This window comes from Colletes latitarsis, chromosome 9 (assembly GCF_051014445.1).
Source record: "Colletes latitarsis isolate SP2378_abdomen chromosome 9, iyColLati1, whole genome shotgun sequence".
NCBI lineage: Eukaryota > Metazoa > Arthropoda > Insecta > Hymenoptera > Colletidae > Colletes > Colletes latitarsis.
This window is the reverse complement of record NC_135142.1, coordinates 20,659,125-20,681,567: the sequence shown is the minus strand read 5'-3', so window position 1 is coordinate 20,681,567 and position 22,443 is coordinate 20,659,125. Positions and strand designations below refer to the sequence as shown.

General features: G+C 38.8%; 1 protein-coding gene across 7 annotated transcripts in view; it reads left to right on the top strand.

The window, feature by feature from the left end:
* LOC143345929 (uncharacterized) overlaps window positions 1–22,443 on the top strand; it is a 409,789-nt gene that overhangs the window by 268,632 nt on the left and 118,714 nt on the right. For all 7 annotated transcript variants that reach the window (XR_013080350.1, XM_076773548.1, XM_076773553.1 and 4 more), the window contains exon 2: window positions 5,520–5,643. Coding sequence is in view for 6 of the 7 variants with exons in the window: in XM_076773548.1 (XP_076629663.1) it covers window positions 5,520–5,643 (124 nt within the window). In the remaining variant the exon portion in view is untranslated. The remainder of the gene's footprint in view (window positions 1–5,519; window positions 5,644–22,443) is intronic.

The following is a 22,443-nucleotide window of genomic DNA, read 5'->3' as shown; positions in this document are numbered from 1 at the left end:
ATATTTTCGTGTTCGAAAGAACAACATAGTCGAAGAAAGGATTTGTCTTGGCTTCCCACGCTCGGTCCAGAGAGCACTCCCGGAGTACTTGTTGTTTCAAGGAACATGTGGACGCGCTCCGGTGCGCGTGCATGTTACCGGAGAAAAGCGTGTGCGGAGGGTAAACTGTTCGTAGATCACAGATAAGTATAGTCCACGCGTCAACAACATTCCCAGCTTCGGGTACGTACGTGTCCACGAGTCAAGGGTTATGAGAACCTGACTGTTCTAATGTCACGTCTTGTCAGCATCACGCGTGCAAAGCTGTCGGACAGACCAGAAAACCGTCCCGGAATTCCTTCTGAGCTTTCGTTTTCTTCTTCGTATATTTGTTCTCCATTAAGCATTCATCGTCGATTACGCTTGCAAACATCAGGAAATAATTTCACCAAATTATTATCGTAGAATTGTCTCCCTAGTAACGCTAGAAAAATATAAAAATATAATTATTAGCGAATGAAAATCACTTGCACTGAGTAATTGTCACTGCGTAAAGAGAAATTACTATATTCCCACGTCAAAAGTCGAATACGTATTTAAAATTGCAATATCGTTATAATGAGTATTTATGTGAGTCTTCTGAATATACGAATGCATGTATTGTGAAAGAAGTAGATAAATATAATCTGTTTATTATAATGTATATGTATATAAAAATAATCCCGTCTTTGTGTCTGATTTGCCCAAGCAGAATTTAATAAAATATTAAATTCGAAAGAGAAAAAGATTCTGTGTAATCCATAAGTTTCTTTTTTCATCCGTTTGACCTCAGTGACACTGTGTTACAAGTTTGATCTCAACCCTTCTGGACACCCTGTGTACGGGTTAAATATATCAGAATGAAATTCACCGAATCGGTTATAAATAACAGGTGGAGGGTAGCTACGAAAACAAGAGTGATCGAAGAGGAAAGGGGATGGCGCGAGTCGCAAGGGGTGGCGTAAAAGTTGACGTTAGTTTCGTTGGCAACAGAATTCGCTTTACAAGGACAAGCAGCTTAGCCAGCCCTTCTAACCGATATAATTCATCCAGTGCCTCTGTACTTCGTGCAACATGCCTCGACACACTTCACGTGCTCCCTGGAAACAGGAGGAAGTACCCGCAACCCTTATTTATAGAATCACAGCTGTTAGTTGGATCCGGTGTCGTGGCTTTGCAGGAAAATGCTCTATTCCGCGCGCTGGCAACTCTCGCGTAATATCTATTATGTTAGACACCTCAGAATGCGAAACTTTTCGGGCCGTTCGAATGATTTACGACCCCTCGAGTATCGAAACATTTTTGGAACAGTCTCAGTCCCTTGCCACTCGAGTATTTCGGTCCCACGTGTTTCGAACTTTCAACGTTTTAGAATATTCACCATTTCGTAATTCACTTTGTGCCTAGCTTTGACAGCCAGACACGTGGATAAATTTATCACCATTTAAAAATATTTTCTTACCATTTTGGAAACACAGATGAGAATAACATTTTATTCGATAATTCCACGACAACGAATATAGCACATCGAAATCCCTGGTGCAATGTAAAAAGGGATAAACGTGTATCGATTTTGCTTTTCACGAAATACTTTTTTTAAATTTCTTTAGGTCCCCCAATTTGTAAAGTCTACGAAGGTTCTTCGAAACTCTAGTTAAAGGAGTCAGCCATTCTGGAGTTCCGAAAGGGGCAAGAAAAATTCAACCCTCGCGAGTTTTCGCGTCGCCTTGGAATATTTATCGAATCGTATGCTCGTTCTCGCATTCGTATGCGTATTTTCTTTTTTTCTCGCGGATCTCCCCAAAAATTCGCTATCTACGGGCACGGGGCCACCCTTAGCGAGGAAGTTACGCCGAATATGCGACCGCGGGGAGGAGCACCCTCGAATTCTTATTTTCTCCCTGCCATCCGGCCGTTGGGATTCAGTGCTGGGTGTATGGTTCCGTGAATGTTGATACATCGCCAAGGATTTTGCATTTCGAAATCCCGGGATGAGAGGGCGGCGCTGGAAAAGTCTGTTCGTGGCTCGATTCACCGCGAAAATCATGAGAACGTAGTGGAAATATGTAATTTTACTGAGACCAGCTTACTCACCAGCGCGAATTTATTATCTTATTTAGAGAATTTGAATTTCAATGATACAAGAAAGACCAACCTCGAAATAAGATACTTGGACGAAATTACCTTTTTACTTTGTATAAAAGGTTTGTTTAATTGCGTTTAGTTTAGACATCATCGGTTATATTCGATTTACAGAATGATCACCGTTGATGGAAAGAATAATAGCTCTGGTAAATATTCATAAAAGAAAGTGTTAATTATTTTTAAACGAAACAGATTACGGAACGGCGAGATTCAGCTTGATAGCTGTCCGCATATTTCTCGACAAATTGAATCCATGGTAAATTAACAGCGCGTGTAAATTGCAAATTCGTCTTACCGTGGCAGAAAGTAATTACTCTGAGAATTTTCTTGGCTGATCAACCATGCTTTTAATTACTGTACCGGGCTAGATCACGCAGATAACCGATAACAACAGAAGCTCGGTTCGCAAAGCATCGCGATGGTGTTTAATTTATAATGAAATTATGCATGCGGTGAATTATACATTCTGAAACTATACTCTAAGTATGCCGCGTTAATAATAATCAAAATGTAATTCAAAGTGTATCAGAGCCCAAGATAACTCACCGACGAGGGAAAATATTATCGGAATTAAATCAAATCTTAGAACAGCTATTTGCAAAAGCTAACGCGTTTTCCAATGATCACCTAAATAATTGCATTCCAAGTGGAGAACCTCCACCAAATGACGCGTGTTCCATCGACGGTGTTCCGTGAGAATACTTTCAGGCTGAAAACGAGCTACTTTTTACCATTGTCCTTTCCAAATGAGATCGCAGTCCTCGAGGGTGTTTCGGGCAACGACCGGGAATGCTTTGGCCGAATTTCTTGCTCGACGGTGATAATAATCCGCGGCTAACTCGCGGCGAAGTGGAAATATGTATTTCATAATTCACGACGGTCGCGACAAAGGGAGAAAACGGGACGCGGAGGCGGGGGAGAGGGGGGCGTGGATCGCAGCGAACAAATCGAATCCGGCGCAAATTAGCGCGAACGCTGGTACACGAATTCGTCTTGTTGTCACGAGAAATAATTGCCAGGAGAATTCCTATGGCCGGGGTTCGGACGGGAAAGGCGAACCTTCCCTCGGGGTTATAATGCCCGGGATGAAGCGCCCGAGGTTATTAGTTTAGGAAGCTGCAAAGTACCCCGAAACAAAGTCTCTCTGTCCCTCTATAGGGTAATCAATATACAAGCAGCGACCCTGCCTCCGTTTCAGCTCGTTGATTCAACCTGAACCGCCGGCGAAGATCCCTTCGTTGAATTAGTTGCTCGCAAAGCATCGCTGTCGGAGTCTCGACGTCAGAGAGCGATAGGTGATGACCCATCTTAACGTTCCCGCGGTCAGCCAACCGGCGTCCTCCGTTTCGACGGCCGTGTTTCTAAATTAATTGATGATTTTCGGTCAACCCTCCCGGCCATGCAAATACAAAGTGCTCCGGGGGACCAGAAATACGACGTACCCGGTGATGATTCTTTAAATGAACGTCACTCCTTGGCTCATCTTTCGTTCGTCTGAGACGAAATTCGACAACAGGGGATATTTATTTTCAATTTTCATGTCTGGAGGTTATTTTAAGAATCGTTACTGTATTGTGTACATTATAAATAAATACTTGAGAAGGCGTAAAATATGAATAAATTTCTTACTTACTGTTCGAGCTAGAGAAATTAAGATTAAAAATGCGAAGAAACGAGTAAAAGACAAATGTTTAGACTGTTATAGTAGAACGTTTGAATATCTGTTGGAGTAAGTGTAATGTGTGAAATATCTTGTAAAATATTGTTTTCATTGTGCATGTATACTTTTATACAGAAAAAGAGAACAAGAATCGAAAAATGTCGACAAAAATGGATAGTCTCATTTAAAAGAATAGTCTTAATTTGTCCCAGTTTATGTAACCACTCTATGGACTTAATTTTAATTTCACAGTCTTCGTTGAATATACTTGTAAAAACTGATGAATCTTTAACAAAGATTTCTGAAAAATTTAAATAGCAATGTAGGAAACTTGAAATTTCCATAAAGTCTATGACGAACATTGTAGCAATTTATCCTTTTATAGACAAGTTTACTGTTTTGTTTTCTCGAGGTTGAGTTATAGGCAAAGATCCCTTCTTGAGAAAACGTTAAACCATTACTGTCCAGCCTCGCCAAAGACACGGTATTTGTAGGTAATAAACCGTCTCCTTCCCTTTCGTTGACGCGGTCGTTGAAATTATGAAATGCCTATTTGGCACTCCCCTCGAAACATCAACCGGTACACCTTCTTTACGAGTTGGTTAATTTATCTTTGATATCGCTTGCTCGTTTCCTTTGCCGGAGGTCCCGCGCGGAAACATCTTTGAAACGTGGTCGAAGCAAAAGGAAGAGACGTTTCAATTTTCATTTTACATTCTGCCTTTTCATCGCGTCTGTCTGCGTTCGATGGAGTCTCTATTTAATAATCGTTCTGTTTGGAAAGCGATTGGAAATATTATTACGATTTACCGTTGCTTCAGGGACGAATTATTTTATTTGAAATAAACAACGATTCAGTACTGATATTTATATATTTTTTATATGCTACGCACCATTTTCGAATCTTATTTTTGTCGACCATTTTAGAAAACATGTATTTGGAAAAAAGTGTTCAAAACGCCCAATGATATTCTTTGTTATACAGTTTCGTTTCTAGGAGACAAATGTAACGCGTCTGGTTATCGAACTTATTATTTAGTCGATGCTAATCAGAGAGGAAAATTATTACTGTCAAGTATAAATGATTCATTCGGTGGGAAGGGAGAGGTGCGAATACTAGTGATTAATTTAACACATTCGCTGCCGTGCGTCATACATGTATTACGACTCCCATTTCTCGCGACAGACCGCCATTCATGCACGGTGACGATGATTTTCTACTTCATACCTGTATAAACGTATTAAGTATGAACTGTAGATCAGTGTCACTTATGCATGACACGTTATTTAAAATATTTGATTAGCCTGATTAATATGTGTTATTCATACACAATTAAAACAACTATAAATACAACATAATCTGTTGAATTTTAAATAAATTAAAAAATATATAATGATACAAATTAGAATCTTTTAAAATACAAAATTCTTTAAATAATAATTTTATAGCATTGGTTGTAATAAATTTATAAATCCTGATTTATTTGGACGTTTTCGATCTTGTTAAGTTTCTTCTACTAATATAATGTACAGCCAAAAATGCTATACTTATATTCGCCTATGTAGTTGATAATATTTGTAATGTGAAAGGTGAATTATTGACCGTGGCAAGTCGTATCGTACGTATGTCGTTCGGTTTTATTTTTGATTCGCGTGCATCGTACCGTTTCTTAATTTCGTTTTCATTCTGTTGCAGTCCAAGCAGTACAGCGCTGGGTTCGCTGGATCAGCTGAAGGAGTACCTGACGACAGTGGGAACCTGTAAATGCGGTCTCGAGTGCCCGCTAAAACCTGAACAGGTCTTCAACTTCGACCCCAAGGTATGCTCGCTCAGTCATTTTTATCCAGGCGTAGTCACGACGGTTTCATGTATTTCGCGTCTGTTAAATTGCCGCAATTATTACGATACGAGCATACACGACTGCTCTTAGATATTATGAACGGTACTATATCCTCTGGAAATTACGTTCGCAGAAGAGACAAGACGCATTATTTCAGCGAAGAGCAAAATAAATAAATTCGTGGATCCTATTAATAAGTACAAACTGGCCATATTTTCTGTTTACAACACTTTCTTATCGGAATTTTAAATCCAAAGAATGGAAAGGGATACAATTTTAGCCCATTAACGAATTCGATATTAACCAAATAGAATATAAATTAATAGGTAAATTAATTTTCACGATCAGTTTGCTCGCCAGATTTGTGTGACGTATTAATTAGATAAGGTAAACAAGTAGTCATTGAAAAAGGCGCGGTCGTTAATGGGTATCGCTTACTTCACGATATAAACAACAATAAAATTTCAATTTATTATCGAGTTCGACGATAATGAAATAATATATAAATTAACAGGAAAAGTTAATTTTCGTTCTCGGATGGGTTTCGAGTCGTTTATTTATTTCGTTCGATAGAGAATGAAAGAGGCACGGTCGCTAATGGGTGTCGTTTACTTTACGATCCACCCTCCAGATACAAGCACGTGAGTTTATCTGCGTGGAAACAATATTCCGTTGCGAGAATCGATATCCTATAATAGCGTATAGATGCACGCGAGGAAACAATCGCGATTTAAAGCATCCCATGGCGAAGACACACGATTTAAATAAATCTCCCGCATAGCTCGGCGACAAGAAGTCTGAATCCAAGAAACCGAGCCTCGTAAAAACCGCCGGCGCGTACGTCGAAGCCCGTCGCGAGTAAATCGTAGGCCGTGTAGCAAAACGACGAGCGGTGTTCCTGTCGTAATCTGGCCGGAGAAATCTCCGTTGCCGGCGTTCCTCGTGCAATGAGTCAATACTCTATGTAGCACGAGCGATGATGCTGAGAAATACGCGCGCATGCAACGCTCGAGCCCGGAGAAACGTGCACGCCCGGGGACGACGAAGAACCACGGGAGAATCGCGAGCTCGGAAAGCGTTTTGCATTTTTTCCCGCCCCGGAAAATCCCACGACACTTTGCTCGACGGCGAAAGTTCGCGGGACGATGTCCCGTGTATAGTCAATTGGGACGCTTTCCAAAAATTACGATTATTTTCTGTTGCGATTATTTGGTACTCAAATTATTGTACGTGTTTCCTTAAAAAATTATTACGATTATTCTCTATTGCGATTATTTGGTACTCAAATTATTGTACGTGTTTCCTTAAAAAATTATTACGATTATTCTCTATTGCGATTATTTGGTACTCAAATTATTGTACGTGTTTCTTTCAAAAATTATTACGATTATTTGATACTCAAATTATTGTACGTGTTTCTTTAAAAAATTATTACGATTATTTGGTACTCAAATTATTGCACGTATTTTCTTCCAAAATTATTACGATTATTTTTTGTTGCGATTATTTGATATTCAAATTATTGTATGTGTTTCTTTAAAAAATTATTACGATTATTTGGTACTCAAATTATTGCCCGTATTTTCTTCCAAAATTATTACGATTATTTTTTGTTGCGATTATTTGATATTCAAATTATTGTATGTGTTTCTTTAAAAAATTATTACGATTATTTGGTACTCAAATTATTGTACGTATTTTCTTCCAAAATTATTACGATTATTTTTTGTTGCGATTATTTGATATTCAAATTATTGTACGTGTTTCTTTCAAAAATTATTACGATTATTTGATACTCAAATTATTGTACGTGTTTCTTTCAAAAATTATTAGGATTATTTGATACTCAAATTATTGTACGTGTTTCCTTCAAAAATTATTACGATTATTCTCTATTGCGATTATTTGGTACTCAAATTATTGTACGTGTTTCCTTAAAAAATTATTACGATTATTTGATACTCAAATTATTGTACGTGTTTCCTTAAAAAATTATTACAATTATTTTCTGTTGCAATTATATGATACTCAAATTATTGTACGTGTAGGAATTGCTTCATCTGGACGGAACGTGCTTCGAAAAGTTGTGGAAAAAAATGTTTATACAGCTCTTTCACCTTAATTTTTCTTGTAAACTACATGTAGAAAAAATGTTTCGAACGAAAGTTGTTTGGCATGACGAGTTTTCCTCTTTTATTAAAATGTGAAGAATTTCTTGAGTTTTTTTAACTATGATGTGCAACATTTAATCATGCCATTTGAAAGTCTATCGAATGTAGAATAAATTATTAATGTGCATGGGGTCAGAAATTAATAGTTACTTATCGTACCATCTTGGATTTTTTTACGGGCACTGTTGCATCATTAAAAAACTGTGTATTTAAACTTTTTTAACATTTTGTCCTTACGTTGTTTACTTAATTCGTATTACAATTAACTTTGCAACCTTATTTTGATTATCATGTTCGTAATGGGAGTTAATTATCTAAAAAATGAGAAACCAATCTCCCAGTAACCTAAAATAACTCCAGCTATTCTAGAACCATTACTTGGTGTTAATATTTAAAAAAAAAAACTACTTTGTAAATAGAAGTAACACAGTATAATAAACAACATTTGCCATAAAATAAAAGGAAAGAATTCCATAAGAAAGTTCCTGCCATGTATAGTGAATCACCATTGCAGTGTACGAATATGAGTAGAGAGTTAATTATCTAAAAAATGGGAAACCAATCTCCCAGTAACCTCAAATAACACCAGCTATTCTAGAATTATTACTCGCCTTTATTATTGAAAAAAACTACTTCATAAATAGAAGTAACACAGTATAATAAACAACATTTGCCATAAAAATAAAAGGAAAGAATTCCACAAGAAAGTTTCTTTCACGTATAGTGAATCGCCATTCTATGAATATAACTCCAATTTACCAAAAAATGGGAAAACCAATTCCTCGACAACCTAAAATAACTCCAGCTATTCCAGGACCCAATTAGTACGTAAGCTCCCGGTGTACGACTGTATTAGACTTCGAAGAGACTCGCATTCCGGTTACCCTAACAAACGTTCCACCATGGAACGCCTTGGCCTTATATGGAACTGGCGAAGCAACGCGCGGACTTGGGGAGTCCACGGGTTCAGATCCGCCCAGAAGATCTTCATTCCGATCGTTCGGATGAGTCCGCTGATGCGGATCTAACGATCGTCAAGAACGGACTCGATGGCATAAGCGAAACTAGAGATCGGGACGAAACACCAAACACGAACACGAACACGAACATGGACACGAATACGAGCGTCAACAAACGATTACTCCTTGGCCAGTTAACCGGTTAACCGTGCGTAATTATCATTGGCGCTGCAATAAGCCCGTAGGAGCTGCGCGCGTAGGCATTAACAACGTTAATTTGGACGGGGGACGGTGCGCGGCGGGGCATCGGTTGGGGAAATTAAAAATTCACGAAACCGCCGGACGAGAGAGGGCCAGAAGGAGAGGCCGCGCCCCGAGTATGAAGCGAACACGCTCATCAGTTTTGCTTAATTATTCCGGTAGCATGCGACGATACAGGAGGAAAACGTATCATTATCCGTGCACCTGCTCGCTAAACCGCTCACTCAGCCGCTGCTTACCATCTCGCGCGGTTCTATCCACGGGTCGCGTTAATGCGATCCTTAATTAAACTTTATCATCCGGCGTCGGTCTACGGGAAATTCATAGTAGCATCGATTCGGCCCGTGTCGACGACACGCAACGATCGACGCCGCTAATAATTAATAATCGTTCGCGTATCTGCGCCGCGGCGGTGTACTTACAATATAATCTCCGAACGGGGGGCTTATCGCTTCATCGACCAATTAACGCGGCCTCGCGACGATTTCGGCCGATGCGTGAGCCGAATTATCGATCGTCGCGGATTAACGAGCTACCGATTAACGGGGGCCGATTGTTACGCGTGTACACGTTCCCGCCAATAAAGATCCTCGTCCTAAATTTCTATGGTGTTCACGGTGCGCTGTCACGGCTACGCCGTCATCCGCCATCGCTTTAAACGAACCTGCACCTGGATTTACCTGCTTCTTGCAAATTGCTGGAAAGGTACAGCAATTACTCTTAAAATGAACCCCCTGATCTATCCAATTCGTTTCAAATATTGTGGAGATACTCTTGATGTCTTATAGTAGTTGCAGTAATGATTCTTAAAATGAACCCCCAAATCCTTCGATTCGTTTCAAATATTATAGAGATAATCTTGATGTCTTATAGTAGTTGCAGTAATGATTCTTAAAATGAACCCCTTGTGATTCGTAAGTTGAACCTTGTTATCCCTCCTAACAATTATTACTGTAATCGACAGGAGGTTTCAGATTCCAAACTTGACGTTACAGAAGTTATAAATATTATTTGTTTTTATTGGTATAATGATATGAATAGATGCATGATAGAATGCACTGAGGGTCCCTGTAAATCTAGCGTTAAACAATCGCTGCAAACTAGAAAATATCAACCCTCAGCTTTCAACAATTTAGCCTTCAACAGAATATTTAATCACATTTAATCAGTGTGCATTTTTATGCTTAAAAATAATTTGTATAATTATCGAGGGTATCTTTGCACAGTCGTATAACATAATAAATAAAAATGGACCCGAAATTTTGTACGTGTCCCCACAGAGTCTTCAAGTAAATATAAAGTTTGAATAATGAAAATAACTATTTCGAACGATGAATTTTGGGTGAATAGAAACATCGTAAAAAGCTCAGAAAAATTAACATTCCAGAGTAAATTGGGTACGCTTACGGGGTGGCAATTACGCGGTTCTCGAGATATAATTAGAGAAAAGGACGACGACGTTCGATCATCTTTGGCCATTACTCACGGTCGTTCGCGAGGAACCGTCATCGACGTTATAATTTCTGTGGTATATGCGGAACCGTCGGTACCGCGAGACGAATTCTCGTCGCGTAACCAAGACGTTTTCTTCACTTCTGGCAGCAAGCCGACCAGATTGTATCAGTCTCGAATCTGCAATGCAAACTCTCTATCTAGCCGCGGACAATGAGCCTGCCAGTCTGGACATCGCCTCGATTTGAAGAAGAAAAACAGATGGCGGAAGAAGAATGAGGGAACCCACGGGTATGTGGAGTGAAATCGGCAGCCACTGGAAAACGACTTCTTGGCTACGTCTCGAGTGTCTCGGACGCTTTTGAATAACGTTCGGGCTGAAATATGAGGCTGGGAGTGCATTACGAGATTACCATAAGCGTGGCAAGAATCGTTCATTTCGTCGAGATGTCGGCTGTTTATCGTCGTAGGATGATATACGAGGAATTTAATTGAATTGTTGGTACCCGATAGCGCGTAGGATGCAACGGGCGTTGCGAGAATTGATGTTCGAAATATCGTATAATGTTCAACGCTTTGCTCTTCTGCCTTTTTATAATTTTTTTTCTTTCCCCTTAAATCTAAATACATTCTGAGAAGTGTGTTTGTACATTTTGATAGGATCGTTACTGTTAGAATATAATGTTCAACGCTTTGCTCTTCTGACTTTTTACAATTTCTTTTTTCATTTCTTTTTTCTTCAGATCTAAATACACTCTGAGAAGAGTATATTCTTGTATATTCTGTTAGGATCGTTACTGTTGAGTATATAAATAATTACAAGTAACGTTGTATGGCTTGAGGGATGCACCCAGCATCGAACTCTATTTTCCTCGAGGAGCAAGCGAAGTTCAAGAATTCGAGTAAAATTCCGTCGAAGAAATTCCAAGACGCTGAGATATTTCTGTTCGACTAGAGTCGATAGGATTCCACAGCCGGGATAGATATACTTAAATGGGACGGAGGGGTGGATAACTACGCGACAACTAACGAGGCAGAAACCGCGCCAATTAACGAGGCATTGCTGTTCCGCGTCTGCGACTCCCAGTTTACCTGTGTCAAAAGTTGAACATTATATTCTTGATCTTAGTGCTTCAAACTGTAATTGAAATGACAATTATTTAACAAAGCGTAGTGCATATTTGCTTGGAAGTTCAGTAACTCGAGTTTTACGGTGGAGAATTCATCGAAGATTGGGAATATTAGATTTTAACAATGGATTGAAAAATTAAAAAATGGCCTCACGTTGCAGAGTAATGTTAACGTCAACGTTCTATTTACGTTCGAATAAAATTGACAGCAACGGCGCGGATAATTATTGATTCTGCCTCGCGTATAAATCGAACGTTTCGACCAGAAATAACGAAATTGGAGCTAGCGCCGAAAAATCAAATCGATCGTATCGAGTCTCGCGGCAACAGGTTTAGCGTTCGCGAATACCCAATTACGATGTCCAGGCACCGTAACTATCCGGCGAGATCTCCGAGTGCCATATGCAGGAGACAGGCTCACCGTTTCCCCGAGAATCTTTGATTCGACCCGATTCTTTATCGGGCCACCGGTGTTCCTGTCCGGCGTTCTCTCCCTCGCGGTGCTCCTTTTGTAACGCTCGACGTTTCCGCCTATTGTTGCGTGTACACCGTACGAAATCATCGAGGCACGGAACGATTTCTCGGTTTCCCGTAGGCAGAGGAACTTTACATAGAGGCTCTGTTTCGAATTCCCTGAAATTGCGTCGTTAATGGTGAGAACACCGGGGAACTGGAGATAAGAGGGCCCTGATAAGGGTGACAAATTATTGATAAATTTGATCGTGGAAATTATGGATTGCTCGGGAAGGGAAGTTCGTTTCGAACGGAATCGGTTCTGACCTCCGAACGCTAATTAACACGGTCGTATTTATCGTTGATTTCTTTCTCTGTTACGTTTACGATAGTTAATCGATTATAGTAAAAATCCTTTTACTGAAATAAAGTAAGTTCAGGTAGAAAACACCTGAAATTCACACTGATACAGGGATGATTCGTTAAATGAGCATTACTCCAGGGTTGACATTTTTACGCTTTGGTTCATTTTACGAATCATTACTGTGCTGTGTATGATTGGACGCAAATTGTTCTAGTCATAATTATTTATTTCAGCATTGCTACCAAATAAATTAAATTAAAGATCGAATAATGTTAAAAGCCACTTTACTTTATTTATATTATTAACTCACTCGTTATCAAGTGTTATATAGGGTTAGTTATTCTAATATGGAATACGTTCCTAATTTGGAACACTGCAACATTAAAGAATCGTGATTTATCCATCTATTGGGAATGAATGCAATCGATTACGATTGTCATATGTTGCAATTAGATTGAACTATAATTTTAGTGTTCGTAAAAGAATATTGAAAAAAATATCGCAGTTTGAGTTTCTGTAAAGTGATCTTTGATCTAATATTATACGTGATAAGGTAAATGCATCAGCTTTGTGTTAGCTCGATTATTTCTCCAAATATAAATATAAATATAAGAGGCCAAAATAAAACGAAAATCAAGAATACCAATTTGTTGATTGAAGCTTCGTTAAGAAGTTATTAACAAAATCATTGTTAGAAATTATTAGTAAAATTTGTCTACCTACACGAATTTTTTTCTCAAAAGTGAGTAGAATTTCGGGGGTATGTCTATTGACCAAAAATTATTGTAATTGACCCTTGCAATCGAAAATAATTTTTTTAGAACGATTTGAAATTTTTTAATTTTGTCGAAAAATTTAGGCAGTACCCCCTATCGAGTTTTCTTAAAAATTCGTTTTTCATTTTTAATAAATTTGGTTGGCGCTGTACAGAAAAGTTGTCTAATACTTTTTTGTAGGTACCCATGAGTTCTACTTCAGGAAAAAATTTCATTGAAATATAGTCACTATTGTAGGAGTTATGGCTGTTTGAAAATTGGACCATTTTTATGGGGTTTTTCTCATTTTGCGGGGTCAAGAACCAACTTTTCGAATTTTTTTGCGATTTATACATATTCTCCACCAAAATACGCGTAGTTTGCCTTTTTAAACATTAAAATCGTCCAATCCGTTCAGAAGTTATGACGTTTTAAAGATACGCACGAAATTTTGAAGTGACATTTCTGGCCTGAAATTATATTTTCGGTAAAGAATTTTTTTCTCGAAAATGGTTAGGATTTCGAGGGTATGTCTATTAACCAAAAATGATTGTAATTGACCCCTGCAATCGAAAATAATTTTTCCAGGACGATTTGAAAATTTTTTTTTTCTCCGAAAAATTTTCCAGTCGGTATATAACTTTAACTGTTAATTACTTTTTAACGAAGGCTCAATCAACAAATTACTATTCTTAATTTGTTTCTTATTTTGGCCTCTAGAATCTCCCATTAAAATTTTTCCCCGGTGTGGCCGAATACCCTGTATGTAAAAAAAGTAAACATTTCCTAAATCGTTATTATATTTTAAATTTGACTGTTACTAGTCAAAGGAGCATAAAATTTGCAAGCAAGTGAAACAAGTATATAAAAGAAAGTATTCCATATTAGGGAAACTAACTTTATCAAAATCGTAAAACAAAATTCTCTTTCTTGACGATTTCTTATACGAACTAAACAAAATTAAATAGTATACGTTCCAAAAATTATTTGAAGTTAAATCGTACGTCCTTAAATACCCTGCTACTTAAAACAATTATTTTATTTTCGTGTTTGACTATAAATCGAGACATTCGCTAGTAGAAACAGTATTTCGACCAGCTCTGCCAACAACGACCGCCTCGATACCTGTTTCATACCGTATCCACGATGCTCGGGAACCGATACGTATCAGTATTAATGGACACGTGAATTGGATTGGTCGTATCGCTGGCCCCTACAATTTGAGCCTAGTTCTGTTCGTCTGGCCGACGACCCTCCACCGATGTCAGCCCCGGGAATAGCGTTTCTGTGCAGTCATTGTAGCCGGCTGAAACGTAAACGTGGCGTACAGTTCTAATCTCACAGTTTCGTGCTTCGGCATCGCGTTCGTCATTGCCGCCTCCAAACTCCGCGACTCCGGTTGCTCATCGCGGAGGGAGGAGTTAGTTTATGGAGTTGTCGCTATTCATTATCACCGCCACGAGCACGAATGCCTCGGCCGTGTCTCGGGTGGATGTATTAGCGACTGCTTAAGCGAACGTACGAGTTGCACCATGACGTTAACAAAGGGTAAGCGAGTACCCTTTTATTACATCGAGCTCGCCTTGTTTAAGCTCGTGCGTAAGTAATTTGCTTTAATGAATTTGCATCCTCCACCGTCGCCCTCTCTTTCCCCCTACCAGCTACCCTCTCTCCCTTTTCACGGTTCCCGCGAGCCGTTTCGGATTGCCGCTTCTTCGAATGAGCATGGATTTATGATCGACCCTCTGTTTTCGTGCTACGCGACGATCAGGTTGCCTCGTTCCAGCGAGCCTTTCGTTAGCGGGGCTGTTTCGTCGATCGTTAACCCTTTCATCTGTTGTTATTTAGATACATTGGATCGCTTCCAATTGGACTACGCGATAGGGCAATTTATCACGCGGGGGGGAAAAAATATTCGTGGGATCGAGCACGAATCACGCGTCTGTCCAGTGGCTCGCTGTTTCTACTTACAACGTTATCCGTATCCTGCACGCTTCGTAAATTTAAAAATCGATCTTCTTGGCGAACTATGTACCCACGTATAATTTTAAGAAGCCCTAATTTGGTCAAAAATGTCGATTTTTTGGGGGTATCTTTTTAACTCCTTGCCATACAATGACGTGTCTGACTCGTCACAAGTTCTGGATGTCAAGTTTCACAATCATGAGGCCACTCACTCGTTATCAAGGCTTATAAATTAAAATCAATAGTACAAACAAATTTAAACAAAATTAAATAGTATACGTTTGAAAAATTGTTTGGAATTAAATCGTAAGTCAAGGGGTTAAACCTTGAAAAGTTTAGTACTGAAATACCTAGAATTTTGTACTGAAAAAATTTGTGTGTAACTAAAGTGAGCGAAACGCTGGGTCGAAAACAATTGTAAAAAATCAGAAATAACTTTTTCGTCCACTTTATTAGAAGACACCCTTAAAGTAAAAATAAAGTTAAAATCAGAGCCGACAGAGCTGGATATACCCCAGCGACGATTAAAACGTCAAACACAATCGAACGGAACGCGCGACAAAACAGATACGGAATTGCGTTTCGACTCGACAAACAGTCGTCCGCGAGAAAAAGGTGGAGTTCCAAATTACTCAACCCTTCCGCACCCCTAAGCGTCGTTCTATTCGATCCCAGTCGCGCCACCCCCTCGAATCGTCCACGAAAACGAAACTCTTTGTCTTCAAACAATTGTAAACTAAATTCAATTAAAATTCAAGACTTCTAGATTTATTTACCCTAACATAGACACGATTACGATTTCCGTGCCCCTACTTTGAAGGTTAAATTTGTGTTCTTGGGGTCATTTTAAGAAAAAAATTGTATATGTTATAGGTACCAAATCTGTCGGGTTTAGCTGATAAATTGGTTTTTTTGTTTTTTATAAATCTGCAAATATCTCGCTAACTATGCGAAATATGACAAAATATCAAGAGACCTTTTTCGTAGGAAATTCAATTTCCTATAAGAAACATTAAAATGATGTTTTGTGAAGTAATAACAAATTATTTAAACAACATTATTATGTCACGAAAGTATTACTATAATATACTAACCCAATACGTCAATAATATTCATTACTAATTGAGTTTTAATACATAGACATTTCTTGAGTCTTGTATAAGCAGTGGTGAACGGAGCCTTTACGTTCCCTCGACCATCATTTCGGGGAGGGGGGAGTTGTTTTGCAACTTCACCGAAATATAAATATACTCGGAAACTGCGAAGTTAATAAAAAAATGTCATAGGACATAAATTGTTAGAAATTTAATTTTCTACAGAAAAGGTCTCTTGATATTTTGCCATATTTCGCATAGTTTCCGAGATATTTGCAGATTAATCTCCCCCTAACATACTAATCTTGAGAATTATTTTAGCTTTTCGAGCGAACAATCGCGTCAGTTACAAGCAACGTGGCGGTGAACGCGTTGAAGCAACTCGATTTTTAATTTCCAATCGGGCGCGTGGCATCCGTCGTCGATTAATTCCAGCAAAGGGAGAGGGGAAAAATGGAGAAAGAGGGGAAATCGTTCGCGGCGAACAGGGGAACGAGGTATGACATTCGCGGATAAAACGACGAAGCGGCACAAAAGGCCCCGGCCTCGAAAAGCGCTCTTTGTAATCGACTGGAGCCACGGGCAGGGAAACGAACTTCGCTTGTACAAAGAAAGTAATCTTGTACGGTGTCTCGGTGGAAAAGGATCCGGTCGCTGACTGGCGAACCACAAAGTTTTCGCCGAGAAAAAGAACGGTTTGGGGGACGAGGAAGGCGGCCGACGAGGGCAACGCAGGGGGGAGGGGGTGGATTTCACGACGGATCCCTTTTGTAATCGGCAAACGGTCCCGGATGAAGAGCACGCCGTAGAAGTCGTTCGACTTTGATAGTTTGCTGGAATTTTATGACCGTTTGCACAGTACAACGCGAATGCGGAATCCTATCGGGTCCGTTTGCGTCCTTTGTTAGCTCGCGATTCCAGTCGAACAGAAATATTCCAGCGTCTTGGCATTTCTACGATGGAATCTCGCTCGAATTCTTGGATCCTCCCCCTCGTTCTCCAGGGAAAATGGAGACGCGCATCGTATTCCTATCTGGCCGTTTCGCGAATCTTTCGCGCATTTAACTACGCGAATTCATTTCGTCTAAATTTATAGAAACATTAGTCGAAATATTCCTGAATGCTGGTAATTTTAATATTGGCAAAATTACCTACAAAATACACTGATATGTAATAAATCTACCTCTATTTTTAAAAATGGAATCGTATTGTTTAGGATTTAAGATACTTCTCCTTCTTTGTCCCGTTTGAATGATGTTGAAATCAGACTAATATTTCAGATGATATTCGATATTTTATTTTTGAGAATTGCAAATGATTGTGAAGTATTGAATTGGTTCGTACATGGTCTAAGAACATTGGTATCGTGCGTATTATCGTACTCAGGGATCAAACGGACGTTTGCCCGCGTTAAATGTCACGGTACATCGTCGAGCAGAGAGAGAACAGGGAATTTATGCGACTCGGTCACGAAAATTTCATAATTTCCCCAGCGTTTAAATGTCCATCTCGTTTAGTTGCTAACTAGCGTTGAGAGAGGTATGAAATTATTCTCATCAAAATAATGGCGAGTTTTAAAACTACTAACAGAGGTGTCGCGTTTATTGCTGTTCTGGAGTGTAAGAAAAATGAAGCTGTAAAAACTGGGGGGATCGTAATTTCATATATTAAGGAAACTGAACGCGAGAGAATATGGTTCCTTCGTACCCGTAAAATGATTTTAAAGAACCAGTGGTAGAGCGATAAAGTTTGTAATTTAATAGTGCGAAAAAAACACGGGAATGTTTAAAATATAGTCATTATTAAAACGCTATTTTTCAACATTTACACAATTTAAGAATACTTTGTAGAACTCTTCGAAAAAGATGTGAGATGTCACGTATCTGTTTCACAATTAATTAAAGAATTGCTAAATAAAAGAAATTTAAATCTCGTTGCTATTAGAAAAATTAAAATACATGCTTGACCGTGTTAAATTTACATCGTCGAAGGGAGCAGAGAATCGAAGTGAATCGTGTACGAAAATTTCAACGATCGCAGCCCATTAGATATGTCGACGTTTGACGATAAAGGAATTAAGGTGGCAACATTTTCACGGTACGAAATACCACCGTCGAAACTCCGATCCTACGAACTGTACTTGACGCGTAAAACGTGCCCTGACTATAGATTACGCGTACATGTACAGTGTACAGTGTACGGGTATCGTGCACTCCCGATAATTCCGAGGATAATTCGATTTTCTTCGAATTGCCGAGCTTGCTCCGCTCCAATTGAATTTCTATTAATAAAAACGGATATTGGTCGCTTGTGTGTATACCCACCCTCCGTTCCCTCGTGCTCCCTCGCCGTCCTTAACTTTCTACCTCTTCCCCTCGATATCTTTCCTTCCTTCTTAATTTCTTCCCTGCAATTTTCCCCTACTTCGTTGGCTGGAATTTTTGTTTGCGTTTCCAATTACCGTTACTTGTTACCTTTCTCCGTTCAGCTTTTATTTTCTCATTTTCCACCCCCCTGGTACTCGCCCTCGTTATCCTTTTTCTGTTCTGTCCATTTACCCGGCGTCTCTGTGTTCTTGCGTTCTGTCTTCTCGCGACTTTTCCAGTTCTTCTGTTATATTATATTGTTCAGCATTTGCTCAACGACCGGGTGACTTCGTCGTCGTTCTCCGAGGTTAATTTTTCACTCATGTACATTTATGAGGAGAAGAACTCCGAGTCGTAATTAGGAGTTGGAAGCTTTCGAGTTTTTCTTGGTTCTTAGTCTTTGCTTCTGCAAAGAACGAAGATCTTTCTCTGAAAAACACTGTTTAACAGAAACTCTTCTCGACGGTTTAATACTAAACCTACCGACTCTTCATGGATACCTATAAAAAAATTATTTACGAAGAAATTCTGCCACAATAATTACGTAAACATCCCGCACGCAAATTCAAATTCATTTTCAATTAAATAAACAATTTATAATTTAGCTTTATCGCACACCAGTCGTGTAATCAATAGGAATTGCTGAAACTTCTTGGGGTGCATAAAATCAAATTAAATTTAAAAATAAACATAGAAGATATCATAAATAATAATAGTTGATATAGTCACAGGGTAGGGGATGAAATGCTCTTTAAAATGAGCGTTTGTGAGCGTCGATAGCTTTATTAGTTCTGGAGATATAGCGATTTTAGTTTCAAGTCAAGCGTCAAAGTAAATGTTAAAATAAACATAGAAGATAGCAAAAATTATAGTAGCTGGTATAGTCGTCAGGTAGAGGATGAAATGCCCTTTAAAATGAGCGTTTGTGAGAGTCGATAGCTCAATTAGTTCCGGAGATATGGCGATTTTAGTTTCAAGTCAAGCGTCAAAGTAAATGTTAAAATGAACATAGAAGATAGCAAAAATTATAGTAGCTGGTATAGTCATCAGGTAGAGGATGAAATACCCTTTAAAATGAGCGTTCGTACGAGTCGATAGCTTTATTAGTTCCGGAGATATCACAGTTTTAATTTCAAGTCGATGCGGTGGCTAGTTTCGGAGATATAAGGGTTCGAAGCGTTTGTTTACGTTTTTGATGCGCTCGCGTGAGTTCATTCATCCCCCGCGCGCGTAGATAGTAGACAGTGCGTAGTAAATTCTTGGAAATACTACGACTTCCTAGTCACGTGACTGTCTCGACTCCCGCGCGACAAGGAGGTCCTACGCGACGCGTCAGACGGAGACAGAGATAGTCAAATTAAGAAAAATACCCTTTTACATAAATTACGATATCTCGAAAACGGAAAGTCGGATCGACAAAAACAAAAAACCATTTTAAAGGGGAAGGTTTGCCGCCGCTAACAATACCTCAATAATTAATAAAACATTAATAGTTTAGAAACTGCAAGCGTCTAAACTTTTAGTATTTTTAATACGCGTTCATAGGCTTTCGTAAGGCGGAGAGCGGAACTTTAAAAATTACCTTTTACATAAATTACGATATCTCCGAAACGAAAAGTCGGATCTCCAAAAACCAAAAACCATTTTAAAGAGGAAACTTTCCTGCCGCTAACAATGGCTCAATAATGGACAAAACACTAGTAGTTTCGGAACTGCACGCGTCTAAACTTTTAGTATTTTTAGTCGAATTGAAAAAAATTATCTTTTATATAAATTACGATATCTCGAAAACGAAAAGTCGGATCGCCAAAAACCAAAAGCCATTTAAAAGAGGAAGCTTTGCCGCTTCCAACGATGGCTGATTTATAAATAAAACATTAGTAGTTTCGGAACTGCATGCGTGTAAAGTTTATCTATTTTTAACATGCGTTGTCAGACAGTCTAGCAAACATTTCTTCATTATCGTGTGGGTTATCTTAAAAGCATCTAGCAATTTATGAAAAATTATTTTTCATACATTATAATACACGTGGAAAAGTGAGGTTGCCTACCATTAGTTATTACAGATAATTATTATAAAGATTCTGGTTGAACGTGAATGTATATGACCACTCGTGTATTTCGAATAATAGCCCTCCTATTATGTGCGATGTCTGCGACTCGAGCCAATCGATGCACCGTATAATTATTAAATGGCAGAAATATGCTCCAGAAATAAGAAAATACGACATCAAGGACAGCCTTACCGATTCACAACGTATCAGGAATGTATAATCGAACTTTGTAGAAATATAAAACTTCTCATCGATACATGAAGAGTATCTTAAACTACTAATATTTATATTCACATTGAGTCTCCAATTTTAAACAAAATTGGTCTCTAAATAATGATGGTCATTTCCAGTTTTTTATGAGATTTTCTGATGTAAATTTCAAAGAATGTTTCAAATAAATTACAAAGAGTTACATTATAAACTCTTTCTGTATCGTCTCCAAAAAATTACTAAAAGCCAGAAACTTTAATCCAATGTTTCGATCCTAGTTTTCTATACTTTCTACTTTCGCTTAATATTCTAAATATATTTACGAAATAAGAGAATGGAAGCACGTCGTGAAGTATCGCGAAGTATTCGTCTTTTTAAATTATTCGTTACACTTTCTGGTTCGCTTATTATTTCCTCGGTCTCTACCTCTACTTTCCACGTAGGTAATTCCTCTTTGGTTCGTTCTGTTCTTTTTTAACATCTTTATGTAGTCACGTTTTCCCGTACGATCTCTCTGTCCGTCTCGCTCACCCTGTCCGCGGTAGCTTTTCTCCTTTTTCTCTGGCCGCCCACTTGCAGTCCGTTCTCTCCTTTTTCTTCTTTCCCGGGTCACCCAGCTACCCTCTCCTCGTCGTTCAATCTCCCTGTCTCCCTGCCAGTCTACCGCGACGTATAAATTTATTGCGCTCATTAACTTGAAATATGGCTTCGGGTACGCTCAAAGTTTATGAACGTTAATGCGACCGCGGTGAATAAAACCGCGGTCCTCTCGTCGCTCACACGATGCGAGGTTCCTCCTCTTTCGTTCCTCCGAGAAAATCCCATCTGACGAGCGCGATCTGCAAAAGACGGGCCCGGGAATATCGCTTTCAGTGATGTTATAGCGGTCCTATTACCGTCGTCAAACTCTTAAGAAAACGACGCACACTGGCCGTGGAAATTCTCCAAAATCAAAATTGCATTCTTGGAAATTCGATGTTAGAAATTTTGTAAAACGAAAGTCCAAGATGTTGCGTGTGTTATCAATTTAAAGTTTGTTCTGTTATTTTTTTAACATTTAAAATTAAATATTTTCAGATTACTCATTTCTGATATGCACGTATGGTTAGTTGTTTCATACAGTACATTAAACTTTGTCCTATCGGTGACATTTCTATCTCCATTACAGACTAATTTATTGTCCAAGTCCATAAGATTGTAAACGCGAATACCACTCTATCGTAGTAATAAATATTCTACGCATTATAATCCCCGCAATATATCCACGTCTTTCAGATTTAATTAAGTTTTCAGTTTAATTTAATGGACGACATTTGTTGTGCCGAAACCACCCTGACCCATGCGTGGCTCGCTGGACAATGAACGTGTTAAGTTACAGAGGTTAGGGTCAAGTCCACGCAAGAGGAAAGTTAATGAAGGAATACACCCCGTTTTTGCTCAAGAAATGTTTGATAATAATTCTAATGAGATAACGATAACGATTTTGTATGCTATTATGAGCTACGAAGAATTATGTCCGGAGCTTATTGCGTTTCTTCCCTTTTG